The following is an 18648-nucleotide window of genomic DNA, read 5'->3' as shown; positions in this document are numbered from 1 at the left end:
ATAGACTGCGACTGGTTGAATGTGGAGGTTTTTTTTTACCTTTTCTCATATTTTGATGGGTTTAATCTACGACGTTTTTCGTTTCATATAATATGTGCAATCTCTAGCATGTGAACTGTCTGTATTGCCCTCGTTCCTAGCTTTGGACCCCCTCAACATCGGATTTTTTTGGGAGAATTATGTGAATATAGGCAAATATCATCTGAAAATTCAGATTGGAAAATGCGAAAAAAAAACTTTTATTTTGCAAATGGGCCTTTCCCCTCTGTTCCCCATCACATTACTGAGTTTTCAATCAACCACATGAAATTTCTAGTACATGGATATAATTATTGGATAACTTAAGGTCTAAAATATTCGAAAATTAATTCCTTCGGTGCTGGGAACCTTTGAGACTTTCAAAAGAGAGTTGAAATTGAAGAGAAAGAGGTTGATTTTCTTAAAAGAAAGTTTTGTTTTTGGATTAAACTTGGGAGACAAAATGTTTAACAAAATGAATGAAACGCTGATTTTTCTGAATTTTGGGATATTTCTAATCTCACCTTCTTCCTTTCCAATCCTCAGTGCGTCTTAAATGTTCCTGTTGGACCACATAACTCAGTTTTAATTTTCTCTCTTTGTGAAAATTTGGATCTGCGTGAATTCCTTTCGAAAATTTCAAAAATATTTAACCCCCTTCCCTTCCCTTTAGTTCGTCTCAAAATTATGATCCTTCGAATATGGTTGGAATACTTGGTTGAATTTTTCAGTCGCAAGAATTCTAGAAATAAAGAGATAAAATTTTGAATTTTCGAAATGAGAGTTACCCTCGCCTCACCCAATTTTATGCAATTGAGCTACAACGCTGAAATTCAAGCTCAATACCTTCTAATTTAACCATTCTGAGTCAGTTGGGGGTGGTTTCAACAAATTCTGAAGCCTCCGGCGACATTTTGGAAATTCCAGGTTTTTCAAAAAGTGCCATAAAATTCAAAGCAATTTCAGAGTGATTTTTCGAGAAGCAAAGTAGACTAATAATTTGACTATAGATCTTGAAATGTTTGAACCGGACGAAGCTGAATTTGAAAAGCATGAAAAAACACCCTAATACCCAAAATTTCAGATTCTTGAGTCGATTTTCCGATTTTTGGTAAATTTTCAAAAAATCAAGTTTTGGCCCAAAATGTGAAAAAAATCAAAATTTTCCCAAATTGATCTAGAAAGTTGAAATTTGGCATATGCTTGATTCTTGACCGATCGAATCGATTGGAAACGGTTTTGAACGGTTTTGAGCAGTTCTGGAGCCTCCAGCAGATTTTTCAGAGTTTAAATTTCCACAAAATTTTACACAATTAATCTGGGACGCTGAAATTTACTCAGAATCGTATAATTTCAACATTCTGAGTTGGTTGGGGTGGTTTCAACCCATTCTGGAGCCTCCAGCAACATTTTGGAAATTCCAGGTTTTTCAAAAAGTGCTATAAAATTCAAAGCAATTTCAGAGTGATTTTTCAAGAAGCAAAGTAGACTAATAATTCGACTATAGATCTCGAAATGTTTGAACTGGACACAGCTGAATCGAATGAGCATGAAAAAACACCCTACTACCCAAAACTTCAGATGGTTGAGTCCATTTTTCGATTTCTGGTGAATTTTTAAAAATCAAATTTGGCTCAAAATTGTCAAAAAAATCAAAACTTTTCTAAATTGACCTAGAAAGTTGAAATTTGGCTTATGCCCTATTTTTGACCCATCGAATCGATTAGAAACGGTTTTGAACCATTTTGAGCAGTTCTGGAGCCTCCAGCAGATTTTTTCAGAGTTGAAATTTCCATTAAATTTTATGCAATTGAGCTATAATGCTGAAATTTACTCAATATCCTATACTCAATTTCAACATTCTGAGTCAGTTGGAGGTGGTTTCTATCTATTCTGGAGCCTACAGCGACATTTTGGAAATTCTATGTTTTTCAAAAAGTGCCATAAAATTCAAAGCCATTTCAAAGTGATTTTTCGAGAAGCAAGGTAGACTAATAATTCGACTATAGATCTTGAAATGTTTGAACCGGACAAAGCTGAATTTAAAAAGCATGAAAAAATACACTACTACCCAAAATTTGAGATGCTTGAGTCGATTTTCCGATTTTTGGTGAATTTTCAAAAAATCAAGTTTTGGCCCAAAATGTGAAAAAAATCAAAATTTTTCCAAATTGACCTAGAAAGTTGAAATTTGGCATATGCTTGATTTTTGACCGATCGAATCGATTGGAAACGGTTTTGAACGGTTTTGAGCAGTTCTGGAGCCTCCAGCAGATTTTTTCAGAGTAATAATTTCCACAAAATTTTACACAATTTAATCTGGGATGCTGAAATTTACTCAGAATCGTATAATTTCAACATTCTGAGTTGGTTGGGGTGGTTTCAACCCATTCTGGAGCCTCCAGCAACATTTTGGAAATTCCAGGTTTTTCAAAAAGTGCTATAAAATTCAAAGCAATTTCAGAGTGATTTTTCAAGAAGCAAAGTAGACTAATAATTCGACTATAGATCTCGAAATGTTTGAACTGGACACAGCTGAATCGAATGAGCATGAAAAAACACCCTACTACCCAAAACTTCAGATGGTTGAGTCCATTTTTCGATTTCTGGTGAATTTTTAAAAATCAAATTTGGCTCAAAATTGTCAAAAAAATCAAAACTTTTCTAAATTGACCTAGAAAGTTGAAATTTGGCTTATGCCCTATTTTTGACCCATCGAATCGATTAGAAACGGTTTTGAACCATTTTGAGCAGTTCTGGAGCCTCCAGCAGATTTTTTCAGAGTTGAAATTTCCATTAAATTTTATGCAATTGAGCTATAATGCTGAAATTTACTCAATATCCTATACTCAATTTCAACATTCTGAGTCAGTTGGAGGTGGTTTCTATCTATTCTGGAGCCTACAGCGACATTTTGGAAATTCTATGTTTTTCAAAAAGTGCCATAAAATTCAAAGCCATTTCAAAGTGATTTTTCGAGAAGCAAGGTAGACTAATAATTCGACTATAGATCTTGAAATGTTTGAACCGGACAAAGCTGAATTTAAAAAGCATGAAAAAATACACTACTACCCAAAATTTGAGATGCTTGAGTCGATTTTCCGATTTTTGGTGAATTTTCAAAAAATCAAGTTTTGGCCCAAAATGTGAAAAAAATCAAAATTTTTCCAAATTGACCTAGAAAGTTGAAATTTGGCATATGCTTGATTTTTGACCGATCGAATCGATTGGAAACGGTTTTGAACGGTTTTGAGCAGTTCTGGAGCCTCCAGCAGATTTTTTCAGAGTAATAATTTCCACAAAATTTTACACAATTTAATCTGGGATGCTGAAATTTACTCAGAATCGTATAATTTCAACATTCTGAGTTGGTTGGGATGGTTTCAACCCATTCTGGAGCCTCCAGCAACATTTTGGAAATTCCAGGTTTTTCATAAAGTGCCATAAAAACCGTTCGGATCAACTTTAACGTGTATATAGATGCAATTGCACGACTGATATTAAATTTTTACCAAAAAACTGCAACTTTTGTAAGCGAAAATGTCTTTAAAAAGTCGTAAAAAAGTGACCAAAAAAGTTACAAGATTTGGGCAAAATATTTCAATGTGAAAAAAAATCCAAAAAAATTTCGATTAAAAATGTAAAAAAAAATTACGAAACTATAAACACCTGGGGAAGAGGAGGAGAAAGAGGTAAGCATCAAGACGAGATCATTGACCTGCATGTTTTATCTCATTCATTGACGTCATTTGACGATTTTGCTGGAATTCTTTCGAATAGGTTTTGATATTTCTATTTTTAGCTGGAAATTCCTCAAATTGATAGCTTCTTTTATATTCCCTCCCCCTCCCTCCCTCCCCCCACCCCCTTCTAAAAGTAAGCCCAAAAATTCATCTTTCGAATTGAATGCTCGCACAAAATTACTTCGTATTCGCATGTGACTAGAATTGCAAACTTGGAATCATTCACCAGTTGCCTTCTGGAGAAGAAAAATGTACCAAAATACGTATCGCAAATCCTCGTGCTTATAGTTAGATATGTTGTTTCTATTAAATCGCGAAGAAAACGAAAAGGGAGCATGGCTGATAAAAAATTAACCTTCTGTGTACGCGGTAGCACGATGTAATAGTCGGTGGTTGGGTTTACTTAAGGGATGAACCTCGAAGACTACCTACCAGGCCACGTGACGACCAAGATGATGGAATTTTATGCACATCACGTAGCGTACTTTATCGATGTCATTTTTATATCTGTTTGTGCGGTGGTGGTGTACCTTTACCTACGCATCGCATTGGCAAAAATGGTAACATGTAGACCGTATCGGTTCTGCTTTACACCCTAATCAGATTAACCTTTTGCCACCTTTTTCTGCGAGTATACGTAGACGTACCAACCAACGTTGAACCTGTTATGAATTCGAATTGGCAACATGCACAAGTACAATTTACAAATGATTGATACCATTTTTACAGGCAGTAATTGCGGCCACCAGCCACCATCGGCAATAACACGATTAACCTTTTAAAAATAGTACATCTCGATGTCTCGATATAAACGCAAATTACCCGTCTAATTGAAATTGAACGCTGAAAAATTGTACCAAAGCGAATAAAAAAAAATATACTCGACTCGCGACTAAAATCAATTTCATGTACTGGTGAAATTTTTATAGGCGAATCAATGCTGCGAGGTAGGCAGCAAAATGCAATATGGAATAGATATGTAGGTATTCGATTTAACAACAGCTGTGGGAAGGGCTCGAGGGGGCAAAAAAGTCTAATAAACAAATACCCGAAGTGATAATGTTACAAAAAGACTTGTCTTGTTGGCGTCATTCTCCTACGGGGTGAGGCAATGCACTATCAGCTCAAAGTACAAGATAATGCCACTTCATATGTGTACTTTAAAGAAAAAAAAATCTGCTGTAGTCGAATTAGAATTTTTATATACGTATACTATAGTTATTCCATAAGAAGCGAAACTGGTTTCGTGCATATTTTAAATCCAATAATACATTTTTACCTCGGTAAATAAACCTTTTTTCTAGCACTTTAATAAAAATATCTAATAAATATTCTAGTTTTTCTCCTTTTTTAATATTATTTATTTTTTTCAAATATTGGAGGAGAAAAAAAGAGGTAATTTGAATAAAGTTAGTTGTACGAGTGTGTTAACCTTTTTACGAGCGGATTTTTTTCACCCTCGAGTAAATTTAGTTACTTCCTGATGGCATTTTGCGTCATTATTTGGTGATTTTTTTTTTTCATATTGTAAGTAAACAGAAAGCACTGTTCAAAGGCCCCTAATCAAAGCATGATGGCGAAAAATAAGGTGTAAATGAATTTTACGAGGTAACGATATCGTTTTATCTTTATCGACGCGTGTAATAATATTGTTGGAAAAATTTATTAGGGTTTTTCTTCTGCCCCCTTCCCCCTCTTCTGCCTCAGCACGCTGAACTCGACCGTAATATACTAGAATGACTAATTTATTAGTTATAGCCTAATTTACGGTAATTTATTAGCGTTTATTTGGCGTTGAGATGTACATTTGTTTATTAGGTTGTCAGCCTCTCTCTGTGGTGCATGGTACGGGTTTCTTTGCGTAAAGAAGAATGAGAGAGTATATGGTGATCTTGGAATTATCAAAGGGTTGAGTTTGGTTTCTTGAATGGAGGTGTGAAGTGAATGATTAGATCATGGAGAATGAATGTTTGAGAATTCATTCAAAAAATCAATCTTTTTTATTTAGGGAAAAAGTTGATACGTAGATTTTGATTTTTTAGTTACAAAATTCTTTTTTTTTTGAAAATAAATTTCTCAATGGTTGATTTTTTTCACAGTTGAAATTACCATTCAAAAGTCAACCATTATTCGAAAATTGATTTACTTGCGACTTTTAATGCTACGAGATCGATTGAGTTGAAAATAAAAAATCAATTTCAGATTCAGAATCAGACTTTCCCCCATCAAAAATGATCATTACCAAAAATTGATCAATCGAACCCAAAAATCGATTTATTTGCGATTTTCAATCTCATCTGGTCATTCGGGATTGGAATAAAAAATTGATTTCAGCCTCAAACATTTATTTTCTGGTCAATAAAATCGATAATTGCAAAAATTCGATTAATCTAAAGTTGAAAATCGAATTATTTGCGATTTTTTGCTTTCATAAAATGTGTAGTGCTTGAAATGAGGAATGAACTTCAGCCCCAAAACTAAAATTTTCCGATAAGAAATCGATTAATCGAAATCGAAACCTAAAGTCGATTTATTTTCGATTTCGATCTCACTCTGATTGGATGTGTTTGTAATGAAAAATCAATAATTATTTCAATCTCAAACGTAAATTTCTCGAATAAACAATCGATCATTATCAAAAATCGATTTATCGAAACCAAAAAAATCGATTTATTTGCGATTTTTTGGTGCTGTAAGATGGATAGTTCTTGAAATGAAAACTCAATTTCAGCCTCAAAAGTAAACGTTACCTTGGAGTCGGAAATCGATTAATCGAAATCGAAACCTAAAAATCAATTTTATTTTCGATGTTCTATATCTTGTGACGATAGATGGTGTCTACAATTAAAAATCAATTCCAATCTCAATCATAAATTTCCCGGATCAAAAATCGATCATTATCGAAAATCGATTTATCGAAACCAAAAAAATCGATTTATTTTCGACTTTTTGGTTCTGTAAGAATGAAAGTGCTTGAAATGAAAATTCAATTTCAGCCTCAAAAATAAACCTTACCGTCGAGTTGGAAATCGATTAATCGAAATCGAAACCTAAGAATCGATTTTTATTATCGATTTTCAATCTCTCATGATGATAGATGGTGTCTGCAATGAAAAATCATTTCAGCCTCAAACATAGATTTTCTGATCAATAGTCGATCATTATCGAAAATCGATTAATCGAAATCCAAAAAATCGATTCATTTGCGACTTTTTGGCTCCCTAAGGTGGGTAGTGCTTAAAATGAAAACAGGATTTCTGCATCAAAAATAAACCTTACCTTCGAGTTTGAAATCGATTAATCGAAATCGAAACCCAAGAATCGATTTTTTACTATCGATTTTCAATTTCTCATGATGAACGGTGGGGTTTGCAATGAAAAATCATTTTAGCTTTGAAACATAAATTTTCCGATCAAATTCGATTAATTGAAACCCAAAAATCGATTTATTTGCGATTCTTGGGTCTGATAAATGTGGTATTGGTAGAAATGAAAAATCAATTCACGTTGCATTCCAACTTTAACACGCTATCAAGTCGACTGCAAGTAGATCTCAAGTCGTTTTGAATCCTCCAGCAACATCTTGGAAAATTGATGTCAAAAATAGGCTGTAAACTGATTCGAATCAAAAGGCGTATAAACCACGTTTCTAAAAAGGAAAAAAAACCTCAAAGAAACAATATCCCATTTTTACGATCGTCTCGACGAGCTTCACAGAGAGCGAAAAAAAATAGCACCGCGTATAAGAGATAGATAGAGGGAAAAAAACGAATAAAAATCACAAAATTTATTGCGATTTGATTGCTGCTTGTTTATCATAACGACGAAAAAAATTGTGAAAAGTTCACGTTACGTCATCAAATCGTAAATTATTTTCACTCGTTTATTTTGTGTTCGCCGCACTAAACGTCAAGTTATCGTTTTAAATTTCTTGCTTTAAAACAACGAAACGGATAAAAAAAAAATAGAATCGCGTACATATGATTTTTTCAAGCTTGGGAACATCGAAAGTGTAAAGGCACCGCGATGATAGTGAACGATTGTTGTAAATTATCGAATGACTTACGAGGTGTCTAGAAATTTGCTATTTGTCATTTTTGTCTCTTGTTAACAAAACGTTTTCACGTATGACGGGTTTAAAATTTAAATAAATTATTGGTTTTGCCATTTTTACTGGTGAAGAATGTAAAATGAGTCGTTTCGTGTGTAGATTATCGAAAGCTCATTGGGTCGATTATAATTATGATAAAATTTTAGGTAGGTACTCGATTAATTAGATTACTTACGAGTAACTGGGTAGGTGAAGACTGAAGAGTGAAGATGTAGTATAAATTACACATAGACATAGAGGAATGCTTTTTCATATTACTTATACGATATTTATTCTATGCTTTGGGCTTTAGCTTTGAATATCTTCACCTGTAGTAATGTGTACATATTGTTATCAATGGAACCTACCTACTGACGCGCCACTGAGTCGAGTATATACCTATATTTGAACTTTGAAGAAAGAAAGAATGAAAAAAAAATGTGTAGTAAAAAAACTAGGTGCTCGGTTTTTACAATATTATTCCAAACTTTACCTACGTGTATGAGTATTTTTTAAAATATTTTTTTTTATCAAGTCTTGGAAAAGGTTTACAGGCTACCTGTATTATCCGTTTTTATTCCATGGTAAATATTAGACTTTTTTATACGAGCTTACCTTGCTCATGCAGAGAGGTTCCTATACCCAAAACCACACAACATAATACCTTACCTACCTATATGTAGTAAGTGAATCGTTATCAACGTTTCGATGTTTTTCTAAGTTGCTAAACGGTCGTTTACTTTTTATCAGGCTGTTTTATGACGTTTCCGGCACGTTACATTGTTCACCTTTTTTTCAGCCATATATCGACTCTTATGTATATTAAGGTGTAATAATGAGTGTACTTTTACGTACACATACTTACTACACATATGGTTATTCTGGGTACTGTAAACTAGTTTTGATAATTGTTTTCATTTTTTTCGGCTGAACAATAATACCTATATATAGGGCAACGAATCGCCGAAGGTCGTGTGTCGTTGTCGTCATATACCTTTACCTACCTAGGTATCTTTGTATAGATATGCAAAGGTTCTCATTTATTCTCACCTACGTCATTACTGATTGCGATAATTTTTATCTGTTTTAGATGGTGCAAGCAATCCAAGTCCTACGATTTCACCTCCTAGAATTAGAAAAAGTAAGTAACCTTTGTCTGACTTTTAAGTAAATATAAGTTACCTAGCATTAAGATGGTAAATACTTCGGTATACCGGAAGCTCCGTATACAAATTTGTTTTATCTGTGAGATTTTGATGTGAGGGTTCCGGTTTTGTTTGGGATTAGGTGGATGGGATTGTGGAATTTGGGTTTGATTTGGAGAAATGGTCGGAGGATGTGGGAGTGTTTATTTGAGATTTTTTTGGTTCATTTTTATCGGTATTACGAGCAAGAAATCTTTTAAAGGGGAGCTGGATGGGGTAAATTGCTATTTTTAATCAATCTGGAAGATTTGAATGAAAAACATGTGAATATGAGAACAAAATTTCAAAAATTTGGCAACAATTTTTTCTTTTAAGAATTACCCACTCTTTAAATTAAAATCATGTCAAAGTCACGAATTTGAGCTGAAATAATGAAAATGTCACAATGTTTGCAAAAAATCCCAACAATGTACCAATTTGACAAAAACCACATAACCACAACAACTTTAGACTTTTGATAAAAAAATCGCAATTGCCACCATTTTGAGCAGAAATGACAAAAATGTAACAATTTAGATCGAAAATCAGGACAGTAATGCACAATTTTGACCAGAAACCACAACAATGTCACAAGTGGATCAAAAATCACATCAATTTCATGCTTTATTAAAAAATCACAACAATGTCGCAACTTTGACAAAAAAAAAAAGAAACAGCAATGTCATGACTTCAACTGAAAATTCTGATATCACGTTTTTGACCAAAACACGACAATGTTGTCATTTTGAATTTTTGATCATAAACTAAAACATTGTCACATTTTTGACCAAAAATTTCAGCAATGTCATACTTTGACTAAAAAATCTGACAGGGTCACATTTTTGACCAAAAATTTCAACAACGTCACATTTTTGACCAAAAATTTCAACAATGTCACATTTTTGACCAAAAATTTCAACAGTGTCACATTTTTGACCAAAAACACGACAATTTGGTCATTTTGACCTTTTGATCAAAAACTAGAACATAGTCATATTTTTGACCAACAATTTCAACAATGTCAGTTTTGACCAAAAATTCTGACAATGTCACATTTTTGACAAAAAATCGCAACAATGTCAAATGAACAAAAGTAGGAACAATGTCATATTTTTGACTAAAAATGGCAAAAATATCATATTTTTGACCAAAAATTGCAAATACAAATATGTCACATTTTTGACCGAAACACGACAATGTTGTCATTTTGAATTTTTGATCATAAACTAAAACATTGCCATATTTTTGACCAAAAATTTCAGCAATGTCATATTTTTGACTAAAATTTCTGACAATGCACATTTTTGACCAACATTTCAACAACGTCACATTTTTGACCAAAAATTGCAACAGTGTCACATTTTTTTACCAAAAACACATCAATTCGGTCATTTTGAACTTTTGATCAAAAACTAGAACATAGTCACATTTTTGACCAAAAATTTCAACAATGTCACATTTTTGACCAGAAATTTCAACAATGTCACATTTTTGACCAAAAATTTCAACAATGTCACATTTTTGACCAAAAATTTTAACAGTGTCACATTTTTGACCTTTTGATCAAAAACTAGAACATCGACACATCTTTGACCAAAAATTTCAACAATGTCAGTTTTGACCAAAAATTCTGACAATGTCACATTTTTGACAAAACATTGCAACAATGTCAAATGAACAAAAGTAGGAACAATGTCATATTTTTGACTAAAAATGGCAAAAATATCATATTTTTGACTAAAAATGGCAAAAATATTATATTTTTGACTAAAAATGGCAAAAATATTATATTTTTGACTAAAAATGGCAAAAATATTATATTTTTGACCAAAAATTGCAACAATGTCATATTTTTTTACCAAAAATTGCAAATACAAATATGTCACATTTTTGACCGAAACACGACAATGTTGTCATTTTGAATTTTTGATCATAAACTAAAACATTGCCACATTTTTGACCAAAAATTTCAGCAATGTCATATTTTTGACTAAAATTTCTGACAATGCACATTTTTGACCAAAATTTCAACGTCACATTTTTGACCAAAAATTGTAACAGTGTCACATTTTTTACCAAAAACACATCAATTCGGTCATTTTGAACTTTTGATCAAAAACTAGAACATAGTCACATTTTTGACCAAAAATTTCAACAATGTCAAATGAACAAAAATCGCAACAATGTCACATTTTTTACCAAAAATCGCAACAATGTCACATTTTTTACCAAAAATTCTGACAATGTCACACACACACACACACACACACACACACACACCCCCTCCCAAACACAACAATGTCATGATTTTGAAGTTTTGAAATATTTACCAAAAACTAGAACAATATCACACTTTTGACTGAAAAGTACACAACAATGTCGAGATTTTGACCAAAAATCATAACAATGTCACATTTTTGACCAGAAATTCCGACAAGGTCACATTTTTTTAAATCAAAAAACATACAACAATTTCAACATTTTGACTAAAAGATATGACAGATATCGCAATATTTACCAGAATTCGTGACATGTCACAATTTTCACAAAAATTCACCACAATAATTTTACTTACTTTTCACTAGAAAGACAATTTTTCGATTTTGTTCAAGGATCACAACAATGCCACAAGTTTGGCCAAAAATTTGGTCAAGCAATGTCGTAATTTTTATCAAAATTTGGGGCAATGTCTCGAATTTGACCCAAACTTATAACGATGTTTTTAGGCAGAATTTTTTTTAAAATTTTTCAAAAATAAAAACAACTTTTACAAAAGTGGCATAAAAAATTCACAATTTTAAAGCAGGAATGGTAGTTTTTTGAGATCAATGAGTCAAAATCGCCAACTTCTTTTTTTGCGAAGGCAAAAGTCTTCTTCCTTCTGACAAAAAGATAACGATTTTTTATTCGAGTCTTCAAAGCTTAAATTATGTCTTAAAAACTGAAAAAAATTATTTCCATTCAATGTCACAATCTGGCCCAAAAATGAATTATGTATACCTAATTACCGAGTCATTAAAAAAAAATTCTCGATCAAAATCTTATACGAAGTCGTGAATAAATTGACTTGAAATTCGATTTTTTGGAGTATTTGAATGATAATCACTAGAATTTTCAATTTTTCATCAATTTTTTGGCAGCTCTTAAAATTGTCCCCAAAAAATATTGAAAATTTCCAATTTTTTAAAAACGATTTTCTCCATTTCACGATTAAATTGAAAAAGACACATATACTCGTGCTTTGGAAAATATTGACGAAATTTTGGAACGATGATCGACGATACAAATACGTATTTACCTCCTTCCTGGCCTTCAAAACACACACACACTCGTGATGAATTTTTTTCCCAAACTAAACCGCTATAAACTTGTGTAATTTTCGCTTGGTCATCTCTCATCATATATTACGCTCGTACACACATCATATTACCTACGGAAAAGACTATACTTCTACATTATAAGACAACAGACGAGTAGTACATACATACATAATACATATAAGACCAAAAAAATAAATAAAAAATCTCTTCGTCACACATGGACTTGGAAAATCGTCGGAAAATTCGACTACGCGACTGCAAACTGCTGCAAAAAAACCCTATCTATCGGCGTAGGTAATCTATAAAAACGCATATTACTGTAGGTAGAGTAGTATGTACATGTTTCGCGAATATAATAATGATTGACGTAACGAGTAAATAAGTACTTATTGTAGCACTTGAATCAACAAACGAACCACGTAATTTGACACACTCGCGCGTTCCACTACAGTCTACATAGCTACACCATAGGACGAGCCAAGTGAACCTGCTGACTAAATAATCACCAGCTTTTCGTCAAACCACAAAAGAGCCCGACAACTACGAAAAAGCATAAATCTAAAAAAATATATACTTGTACAAACACTCGAATGTGTGAGTACAAGGTATATACCTATACGCTGCTGTAACCTGAATTTTATGTACAATTGTAGTATAGGCAATGGCATCTTCCCCCTCGAGCTAGCACTAACAGATATGTGTCAACCTTGTACTCGCAAATCTATCATAAAATTTGATCACGTGTGTAACATTTCTATAGGATTGGAATACGTAGATGTAACCTGGATAAGATGAGGAAATATTCGGTGCAAATTTCAGTCCCCTGAATTTTTTTTTTCGCTTTGGGATAATCAGAATTGAACATTTTTAATGAAGTGTGCGAAAAAAATGAGTTTTTTTACTTCTAGAAATCGTTTCATCTAAAAAGTAAATTTATTCACAATTTCGAGCAAAATTTTGATCAAGAATTTTCTTTATAAGGGAGTAACTAATTTTTGGCGCCAAATTGTGACGAATTAATAAATATTTTTTTCAGATTCTAAAACATACATTTTTTTCAAATTTCTCCTGTTTTTGAGTTCTTCTCTGCACTCACCCCCCCCCCCCCAAAAAAAAAGAATGCAATTAAATTTAAAATACATAAAATCTATTTTGTGGCCAATTAATTTTTCCGATTGCTGAGAATTTTAAAATTTTTGGATTCTTATCTGTTTTGTGTTATTTTTGTTCTCATGAATGTATTCAAATTTCTTCCTCCTCCTACCACCTCCTGAAAATTTTCAAAAATTTCCCAAATTTGTGGATTTTTCTACTTTACGCTTGATTCGTCCAATTACCACCGTAAAAATTGGATTCCTCCCCCACCTCCTTCCACTTTATAAGAAGTAGATTTTCAATTTTGAAGTTCATAGAATTGTTTCGTGATCAACAATTTTCCTAATCCACAAAAATTTTCGAAAATTTTCCATATTTTTGGATTTTTCTGTTTTTGATTCATTCTTCCTGTCATTAGCATAAAAATTAAAAAAAAATCATCTTGCAACATACAACTTTTCTAACCCCTGAAATTTTTCGAAATTCTGTATTTTTAAATTTTTTTTTAAATTCATGCCCGTTTATCTTTTAATCATCTTGAAAGTTGCATTCCCTCCTTGTCCCTCCTCCCAAAACACACCTATGCAATTTTCAAGGTCATTGACCTTTAGGAATTTTACTTTTTTTTGATTTTTTTTTTTGTCTCGTAAGTATGTCTTCTTTTGTTTATCAGTATGCAAATTAAATTTATTTTCCTCTCACCCTCCCCTCCGTCTGGTGATCAACTTGTTTTCCTATCACTACAAATTTTTCAAAAAAGTTTGAAATTGATATCTTCACTCTCCTCCTCCTCCTCCTCAGCTTGAAATAGAATGGAAGGAAGATTCCAATAATGTGAAATGCAGAAAGTTCGTTTGGATGGCAAATAATTTTTATAATAAGCTCTGAAAAATGTTCAAAATTTCCCATATGCTTGTTTTAAAAAAAAATTATCAGTATGCAAGTCAAACTTTTCTCTCCTACCCCTTTAAAAAACCTAAAATAGTTCGACATTTCGAAATGCAACAAAATATACGTTTCGTGAAAAACAATTTTTCCAACTCATGTGAATGTTTCAAGCTTTTGTGTGAATTGGACTTCCCAACCACCTCCCCCCCTTCTCCAACTTTAACCTAAAATGTAAAAAAGTTGACAAAATTTTAAGAAGCATGAAATTTGTTTAATGACAGACAATTTCTTGAAATTCATTATTCTTTGTTTCGTGACCCATCGTTCTGTGATCACCGAAATGGACTCACTCCTCCTCTCCCCTCCTCCTTCTCTAATCGGAGAAAAAAGTGTGCAATTTCCGTACCTATAATAATTGTAATTAATGTAATAAAATTTAAAATTAGGTCCTCGATGACGTAGGAAGGAAGTAGGTCAGATGTTATTTTTGTTACTTGGGTTGTGTTTTTTCCAAATAGGTAGGTAAACATGCAAAATGCAAATGCATCCGTTTCGAGAAATGGTCAAAAAAAAAAAAATTCGGAAAACATAATTTTTCACGAAGCAATTAAGAGTTGATGTTTTGTCGCTATCAAACCATTGAATAAATATTGCTTAAATTTTAGAATAAAAAACAAGGAAATCGAAATTTTATGCACATTATCAAAGCGAATTAGAGATAAACAAATAGAAAGGGGGGTAAATTGGAATCAATTTAAGCGCAGTTTATTAACCTCCAAAAAAAATACGTATATCCGGATACAGAATTGCAAATTACTACACTTACTTATAATAACCCGAAAACTTTTTTTTTCTAATCTAATTTAACGAATTTCTTAGAAATTACAATCGTTATAATGGGTGTATTTTTATTTTTTTTCGTTAAAAATTTCGTAATTATTCGCTCACATTTTTGTGTAGTGTAATTTGTGACCAAACAGATGAGGAGGGGGAGAAGGAGGAGCAAGAACGACTTACGTATTAATTCTCGGAACGGGTTAATTTCATTCGTATGATAATTTTTATTAGTTTGGGTTAGGTAAAGTGATTTGAATTTCGTATTAGGATTTTTTTTTTTTCGTTTTCTATTTTGTGTAATCGACGACTACGACGACGACGACGACGTGCTGACGACTAGTTCTCAAAAAAAAAAAATTAATACGTCGATATTGGTTTGGTTTCGATTCATGTTTGCAACGTTTTCGTTTTCGATCATGTGTTTGAGTACGAAACGAATAATAAAAATGTGGGGGAAAAAAGCAGAAAAAGTAAATAAAAACCATACGTAAGTATACATACACAACTTATAGGTTGGTGGAGCTCGTTAAGCTGTGAATAATATCGATATACAGTATTGTATAGTGTACGTGTGTAATTCGTCGTCGTTTTGTTGCCACCTTTTGTGATGACTCACTTAACAATGTTGACAAGTTACACACGATGAAATTTGAAAAAAATATGTAATTTCGACGATCGCGATCTGCAAGACAGGCATGGGCTAAAAAGCCATGCTTTGCAAAGAGTACAATATCGTGGTTTGAAAAATAACGCTATCGATGGGAGATGGAAGTATACTATACGTAAAATGACAAATCATTAAATATATTATAGGTACAGGTACTCTCAGTATACCTAAGTATATGAAAAGTATACGAGAATTAGTATAGGTACTCGTATATAATTTACGAGCCATTTTTTTTTCTTCTCCTTCTTCGCCAAAGACACGATGCACGCGTTAATTGGTCGGAGACGGGAGGGACGCGGACCAAGTTAATTGGTATCCATTCATATTGTAAAGTTTACCTACTCATGGTGAACGTTTCATTGGTAATTTTTCACTTTAGCCAATTATCGGTGTCATTGTGTAAATCTCGTATACTTATACGTATGTACCTCTGTTACTTGCAATTTTACTCGCTGTACGCGGATATATTTTGTAGGTAGGTAGTGTAAATTTACTTCTAGACGTGTGAAATATATACGGAGCTTCTGGTTTTTTTTTTCTTTTAGTTTTTTTTTCTTTTTGGCGAATATGTAACTTGTGTATGATGTGAAATTACGTAATAGGCTTATAGGATATTTGGTATTTGGTATGCGTATAGAAAACTAATTCTCATCGTATGTATGGTGACTTGAAACTAATGTAGGATTTTTTTTCTCGTGAATGTTACAGGTGCACGAATTATGTGATAATTTCTGTCATCGATATATCAGTTGTCTAAAAGGTAAAATGCCTATTGATCTTGTCATCGACGAAAGGGAAACCACTAAACCAATTCCAGAACTAACCGGCTCAACGAATGGTAACGATGGCCGAAGTAACGCCGATTCCGCTTCTCATACAGACGGTGCTAGCACGCCGGACGTGGTAAGTCGAAGAAAATTTACTTATTTAGCCCCCTTACCCCTACCCCCTACCCACTATCCCCCTTTTGAGATCCCAGAAGAATCAGACGAGTGAAAATTGAAAAATTTCAATAAATGGGAAGGAGTAGGTATGACTTCGTTGAGCAGATTTTTTTAAAAAAGAATTGAGGTTTACTCAAAATCTCATTTTGGAATTTGAAGAAATGCTCAAAATGGGTATTTTTTATATCCAGATTTCCAAAATAAATTTTTCATGTTAGGATAAGGAAATTTTCCAAAAAGTTTATCCAGGTAATACCGACATAAAAATCTAGAAAATTTTTAATTAGGTAGGTATATTACTTATGGGTCAACAATTTTTGAAGCTAATATCCAAAATTTTGAGAAAAAATAAAAAATGATTTTCTGCACAAGTTGTGACAATTACAAAATCAGAGAGCTACATAATTTTCAAATCAAAAATGAAGTTTCAAGGTCATTCCAATGACCATTATGAAAAATATCATTTTTTGTAAAACTTTTCAAGGTCATTGAAAATTCAACTTTTTTACTATTGAATGCATTGGAAATGTTGAAAATCCTACAATTTACAAAATCCCTATTAGGACAACAGGTCAGAAATTTTAGTTTCTAGATCAAAATTTATTCATTTCAGGATTGGATTTGTTTCGGGATTTGTTCTTCTAAACTTTCATTTTGGTTTCAGGATTTGTTTCAAGACTGAAAAAATTGTTTTCGTTCTGGGATGAATCGGTTTTGGTTTTGGGATTTTCATTTCAACCAATTTTAAGCCCAAATTGACTAATGAACCTTGCAGGGGGTCTAAAAACTGGGAAGTTTTGACGTGAAGAATCCAATAGTGTAATTTGTTTAATGGCTTAAATGCATATGTTGCTCAATTCATCGAGTAATTTTTATTATAATCTGAACGAATGATGATAAATTATTTAAAATGACAATTTATCACAATCAAATAGGAGAAAAAATCAAAAATTTGAAATCTTGAAGCCGTATAATGATCTTGTTTTAGTTGTGGGATTGTTTTGGGTTCAAAATTATATCGGTTCTGGGATTTTTTCAGTTTTAGGATCAAGGAAAATAACGATCTGAGTTTTGGGATAGGTTTTGGGATTGAATTTGAATCGGGATTTAATCGGTTCCAGTTTCAGAATTGTTTTGGACCCACAGCTCTGATAAATTGTAAATATGTACCAGTTTATGTACCGTAATTTCATACCAGAATACTCGCAAATTGTCAATCCAATTTACAGCCTCACAAAATGCGACTTACCGACTAAGTGGAGGTAAGAGCAACAGAAAGCTTTTGAAAAACTCAAAGAGGAATACTGAAAGGACTTCAAGTTACAACAGCCCCCCCCCCTCCAAAGAAAGAGATGTACTTTTAGATACCCAAATTTCTGAGGATACTATGAAAGGGGGTAGGTACTATTTTTCATGAAAGATGAAGATGAGATACAAATACAAATACAGTGAAAGCCGCTTATTATTATAATGGTTAATGTTATCAATTGCTTAATGTTATTAAAATTGTTTGGTCCAGATCTTTTATATCTACTTAATTAGATAGCAATTCCATCAGTTATTGTGATTGGAGCATCACATACTTAATGTTATTATTTCTAACTGATTTTAATGGGGTTTTTCATGTATTTATGTGATTATAAAATGTCCAACACTTTTTCACCTTGTTTTTGCCTAATTTTTCTGAAATTTCAGAAGTTCTTTAGAATCAGGGTTTCAAACCCGTACCCATATACCCGAATACCTGAACAAAAATCTATAAATTTCTGTACCCAAACCCAAACCCGTACCCAATAAAACTATTTTGAACCTGAATACCTGATAGATTAGCTACTAGTACAAGTACATTCAAGTATTCCACC

General features: G+C 32.7%; 1 protein-coding gene across 4 annotated transcripts in view; it reads left to right on the top strand.

Annotated features, from left to right (window-relative positions):
• The window catches only part of hth (homothorax), a 329596-nt gene that overhangs the window by 96487 nt on the left and 214461 nt on the right, over positions 1–18648 (top strand). For all 4 annotated transcript variants that reach the window (XM_065366196.1, XM_065366195.1, XM_065366194.1 and 1 more), the window contains exons 5-6: positions 8942–8992; positions 16551–16745. In XM_065366196.1, the coding sequence (XP_065222268.1) occupies positions 8942–8992; positions 16551–16745 (246 nt within the window). The remainder of the gene's footprint in view (positions 1–8941; positions 8993–16550; positions 16746–18648) is intronic.

The sequence above is a fragment of the Planococcus citri genome, chromosome 5 (genome assembly GCF_950023065.1).
Source record: "Planococcus citri chromosome 5, ihPlaCitr1.1, whole genome shotgun sequence".
Taxonomy (NCBI): Eukaryota; Metazoa; Arthropoda; class Insecta; order Hemiptera; family Pseudococcidae; genus Planococcus; species Planococcus citri.
Note: the sequence above shows the minus strand (reverse complement) of the source record. Positions and strands in the feature narration are given on the sequence as shown.